At 32.8% G+C, this 6,110-nt stretch overlaps 1 protein-coding gene across 1 annotated transcript; it reads left to right on the plus strand.

Moving 5' to 3' along the window:
- The first annotated feature begins 365 nt into the window (after positions 1-365).
- On the plus strand, positions 366-2,651 carry LOC100798477 (exocyst complex component EXO70H1). The gene has a single exon (XM_003536917.4). It carries the CDS (start codon positions 481-483, stop codon positions 2,347-2,349), a length of 1,869 nt encoding a protein of 622 aa, XP_003536965.1. The 5' UTR covers positions 366-480; the 3' UTR covers positions 2,350-2,651.
- Positions 2,652-6,110: the final 3,459 nt, after the last annotated feature.

The raw sequence follows: 6,110 nt of genomic DNA on the forward strand, positions 1-6,110 counted from the left end.
GCGTACGTGTTTGTGAACCGTGTAGTGTGTACATGTGTTTTTCAACTTGCCTACAATTTTCCTTTTTTTTGTGCCCACAAAAAAAAGTTTCCTTTCTTTGTTAACAAATAAAAAAAATGCTTTCCAATTCGAGGTCAAAAATCTCCTCCAGGTGACCAACACGTGTAGAATTACGCACCCACACACGAAAAGTAAAGTCCATAATTGCAAACAAAATCAAATGCTTACTGTGAGAAGAAAACCAACTAGTCTTAAACTTGAAAGTCAAATAAATCCCCACATTTATATTTCTAGAAAGAGAAACGGCGTCGTTTTCTTCGCACGCAACTGTGCCTCTATATATAACCCTTCCGCTGCCCTTTGCAAGCACCCTTCATCATTCATCAAATACTTGCAGTGCCACGGAAAACATTATTCGTCTTACCCGAAAACAAACACACACTTCCTATTACTGCTAAAACGCCGTCGTTTACTGAAAATATGAGATTCATTTGCTTCGAGCCGAAAACGCAGTCGTTTTCCTTTTCCCGCCACACTCCGCCAACGAGTTCATCATCACCTTCTACAAGCACTAAGGAGAGCTTTGAAGAAGCAGAAACTCTGATACTAAAATGGAACCCTGAAACCTCTGCGTACGGAAGAGTAACCTCTCTCTTCTACAACGACAAAGCTGAAGCCATGCACTACATCCACTGCGTTAACATGCTTCAGAAAACCATGCACTCTTTGATCTCTCAGAACGCTTCCTCGCAGAAACTCATTCTCGCCCATAACCTAATGCAAATGGCCATGAAGACACTCCAGAAAGAGTTCTATCAGATATTATCAATGAACCGGGCCCACCTTGACCCTGAATCCGTCTCCACCAGATCCTCCACCACTTCAACAAGAACCTCTTTCTGTTCCGACAGTTACGACGGCGGCACAGCGGAAGAAGATGTTCGCGAATCGGGGGATTGTATCTCCGAAGTCGAACGTGTTTCTTCTGAAGCCATGGCGGATCTGAAATCCATCGCGGATTGCATGATTTCCAACGGTTATGCGAAGGAATGCGTCAGCGTTTACACGACCATGAGAAAATCGATCGTCGACGAAGGCATTTATCGCCTCAACGTGGAGGAGTTTAGTTCCTCGAAGGTGAACAAGATGCACTGGGATGTGCTCGAGTTGAAAATCAAGAGCTGGTTGGAGGCGGTTAAGATCGCCGTGAGGACGCTCTTCGCAGGAGAGAGGATCCTCTGCGATCACGTATTCGGTGCGTCGCAATCCATCAGTGAAGCTTGCTTCGCCGAGATTTCTAGAAGCGGAGCAAATCTGCTGTTCGGATTCCCCGAACTAGTCGCAAAAACGAAGAAATCGCCGCCGGAGAAGATCTTCCGGATGATTGATATGTACGCTGCAATAGCCGGGATGTGGTCGGAGATTGAATCGATATTCTCGCTCGATTCAACAACAGCTGTTAAATCTCAAGCCTACGGTCTTCTTCTCGGACTCTCCGAGTCTGTACGAACGAGTTTATCGGACTTTGCGACCGCAATTCAGAAAGACTCTTCCAAATCGACGGCGAACTTCGCCGGCGTTCATTCCCTGACAGTGCAAGTGATGAATCACTTGACTACTCTCGCGGATTACAGCAACGTGCTCTCGGAAATTTTCTTCGACGTGCCACCGCCGCCGAGGTCGCCGTTGCCGGAATCTTACTTATACAGTCCAGAATCCGACAACACCACCACGACGGAGACGGAGTTTTCAGTGCAGATGGCGCGGCTTATTCTGATTCTTCTCTGCAAGATCGACGGGAAATCAAGGTATTACAAGGAAGTTTCGTTGTCATACCTGTTTCTCGCGAACAATCTCCGGCACATACTGGCCAAGGTCCGTGCGTCGAACTTGCATTACGTTCTCGGCGACGATTGGGTTTTGAATCATGATGCGAAGGTGAAGAGGTTGACGGCGAACTATGAGAGAGTGGCGTGGGGCAAAGTGCTTTCGTCTTTGCCGGAAAATCCAACGGCGGAAATGTCGGCGGCGGAGGCGAGGGTTATGTTCGGGAATTTCAATTTTGAATTCGAGAAAGCTTATCGGAGAGAGAACACGTTCACCGTGCCGGAACAGGAATTTCGAGAAGAAATCAAAGCGTCTCTTGTGAGAAAAATAACCCCAATTTACCGCGAGGCGTATGAAACGCACCGTATTGTAATGGGAACGGTGAGGGAAATAAGAGAGTATGTCACATTTGCCCCTGAAGATGTTGAGAATTACATGATGAATCTTTTCTCTGAGGGAAGAGCGAGCTCCGGTAGCGGAGGAAACAAGTCATGTTTTGTAAAGTGTAAAAAATGCAAATGAAAAGATATTTCACAACAAGGGTGCAAAAATTATTTTTTTCTGGATCCTCTTATCTAATCATTTTCACTGAAGAGGGTTACAACTTACAATTACAACAGACACATATTATTATATGATTCTTTCCTTAATTGAAAAAAAAAGGACATAAAGATTACAACAGTGATGGTGTGATTGATATATATAGAAATTTCAAGTTATATACGTAAATTTTTGGTGTAAATGTAATATTGATATTATGAATTATTTTTTCGTTGTACTGAAAATTATAGAAATAATAATAATTATATTTGTATATTATAATTGAAAAATAAAAATTAATTTTATTAAAGCTTAATATTGATATCCTCTTAGTTTGGGAACTAAATAAAAACTTAGTTTGGGAACTAAATAAAAAGATTTATGCACTTATGATGAAAATTTGTTAAAAAGTCAAATTTTAAGATAGGTGTATGAGCTTTTCCCTATAAGTAAATAGCCTTGCTACTAACAAAAACAGAAAACTTGAAACAAAGTGTTACAAAAAAATATCAAGATTGTTATTTAATTTATGTATTTGTATTGGTAAAGATGTTTTACATCAGTTAAGAATACGGGTCAAATATTTCCTATAAGTCTCTTTTCTTGAATTAATTTTTGAGAGTGAATCTAGTTAATATTTAATATGGTACTATACATCAAGTATATATATTCAGTCTTAAAATTATTAACCTACTAGCAGATGTCAATCGTGCAAAACCTACACTTTAAATATCTAATCCTCTTAATTATAGTGTGTTAAAATGTTCCATATTAACTAGAAATATAGTTAATAAGACCAACAGTATTTTCCTCTCAGGTTAATATCTGGAAGTGAGTTAAACTTAATTAATTTCTAATATCAGTAACATGGATATTATAAAAACATCAACCATGCAGTGATCTTTCATCGATATGATTACTCCCTGTTCATTTTCTTATGCTGCTTCTTTAAAAATTAAACTATTAATGATAAAACATTATAGTGAACTTGGACTTCTATACAAGTTAACATGAATGTTTAAACATGTTTGGAGATGGAATAAAAAGAAAAGAAAATTAAAAAAGGAATACTTCAACAGTGAGAAATATTTTTGGTTCATAAAGAGAATATTGGACGAAGAGGTGTTATAGAAACGATATATCATGGGAAAAGAAATGCTATAAATTTCAAAGTTGCGGCTTCCAAATTTGGATACAAAACGAGTGGTATGACTCTTTAATAATTTGCCCCAAAACTGGAATTCAAATAACAACTGCCAATAGAATAAAATAAAATAAAAAGCTTCCTGAAACAATACTAATTGGGAAAAGGAGGTAGGGGACATGACCTTAGAGAATCTTACATTAAGACAAAAATATGTCCAATTATATAAACAAAACAACTCTCATTTTGAGATGTCTTAATTTTACACTCATTCAACGCAACAGTATACTCTATTTCTCTTCTATTTTTATGTTGAATAATGTCATGTCTTTAATTTCCACAATTTTTTCTATTATTTTATAAACAATATAAAATGCATTCATTATTACCATACAAAAAATAAAAGAAAGATTAGTAAAAAATATATTATAAGACAATTTAGAATTGTTCTGTTATTATATTATTAATCACATATATTATACTATAGTTTTTCTATGTTCCTCTTCTTTAAGGGCGTCTATGCTCTTTACAAAAATGTCCTCAGCACAATTCTTGTTATAACAGAGTTGTGGATACTATGAATCTTATCATATTATCTACTGTTGATTTGAAGTAATTAAAGTTTATAAGTCATAAGATGCTTTAATATTTTAAGTCAACGTTGAATGAAGTATTATTAATTTACAAATCTAAAAATAAAACCCACATTTATATTATGTTTTCAATTGTTTCTACACTCGAATTTTCTCTAGTGTTTTTCAAATTACTATCATAGATTAAATATAGAATATCTTGTTCCAGACTTACTTTTTGGATTCTTTTTAAAGATCATATATATCTCCCAGGGAGACAACGTTAGTATTTAATCCTATTATTCCTTGAATACATAATGTTGTGGATAAATAAATTATTTTAGGCATAAATTATTTTTTTCCTTTTTTTTATTTAAACAATATTTTAATTCATCAATGCATGTGATGAACATTAATGTTTTTTCTTTCTAATTTTCTCTTATCAACGTTGATTATGTTGCAGCTTTATTTGATTATTTTTCAATTCTATTTAACTAACTATAATTAATTAATGGAGGGGCGCATCAAAAACCAAACTAAGACATCTCCAATGTAAGTTTTTTAAGCGAGCTTCTTTTGGCATATGCAAAGTTATTTTTTTAGTTACTACAGTGTTATATCATTCTTAAAATGTTTATACAATTTTGTTTTAATGATAAAAATTTAAAAAATTCACATTTTTATATTTTTCATGTACTTGTTTGATGCTCGTTGATGCAAAGAAAAAAAATTTAATGCTAAGAAACTATTCTTATTCTAAAGAAACCTACAATGTTACGGAGATTTTCTCTAATAATGAGTTTCTTGAAAAAAAAACGAATTATTCTCTTAAAAAATTCATCAAACACCTTCCATTAGATATGCTCTAAGAATCATATAGAAAAAACATGTGAAATGAATATATCAAAGAAATTTATGAAATTTACATTTAAAATATTCTTTTACATGTAAAAACAAAAAAAAATAGTTAAAATCATAAAAATGATAAAGGATAGTTAATTGTAAGAAACTTGTTAGTAGGCCTCCGGATGGATCAATGATCTAACTCAACCCAATTATATTGAGATATATTTTAAAAGTATTTGGGTTAAATTAAATCTGATTTAATATAGATCCAATTATATTCAAATTGGACAATGGGTTTTAAATTGTTAATCCATCATCGAATTCAACCCAATCATATAATAATAATAATAATAAAATATTAATATTATTAATAAGAATATAATAAAGGCTAACATGTAATTTTGGTTTCCCTAGTTTCCAAAATTTATGATTTTGGTCCCCCTTATTTTTAATTATAATATTTGATCCCCTAATTTATAAATTAGCGACTTGGTCCCCTTGTAGATTATTAGAAAATAATTTCGATTAATAGAGTTATAAAGTTAATCATAAATTAATTAAAAATTATTAATTATTAAAAATTTTAATAAAAATTATTAACACTAATTCTCCACAACAATATGCTCTTCTCTTCTTCTTAAACACCTCTTCAACCTCCATAGCCGCATGCGACTCCACTGACAACAAGTTCATAATCTTTTATTAAAGTTTTTGAATGATAAACAATTTTTATTTAATTTTAATTAATTTAATGACTCTATTAACCATAATTATTAGTTAATGATTTACCGGGGGACCAAAATTGTTAATTTATAAACTAGGGGACCAAATGTAACAATTAAAAATTAAAGGGATCAAAATCATTAATTTTTAAAATTATAGGAATCAAAATTGTAATTTAGCTTATAATAAAATACAAAAATAAAAATAATGAAAATTTAAAATTTTTGTATGCAACAAATTTACATATTCTATGTAATTATATTGTACATTTTAAGAAAAATTGTTTTAAAAATTTTAATTTTTAAATTCATGATCCAACCTGATCATTATCAGATTGGATTAGATTGAATTTGACAACAAAATATTAAAACCTGATCCAACCTAAAATTTTTTAATTAAATTAAATGATGAGTTTTCCCAAATCCAATTCAACCCAACTTGTATACACTTTGTTTGTT

This window comes from Glycine max, chromosome 10, assembly GCF_000004515.6.
Source record: "Glycine max cultivar Williams 82 chromosome 10, Glycine_max_v4.0, whole genome shotgun sequence".
Taxonomy (NCBI): Eukaryota; Viridiplantae; Streptophyta; class Magnoliopsida; order Fabales; family Fabaceae; genus Glycine; species Glycine max.

Coding starts and splice junctions, on each gene's coding strand:
- LOC100798477 (XM_003536917.4), top strand. CDS start 481: ATGAGATTCATTTGCTTCGAGCCGAAAACGCAGTCGTTTTCCTTTTCC.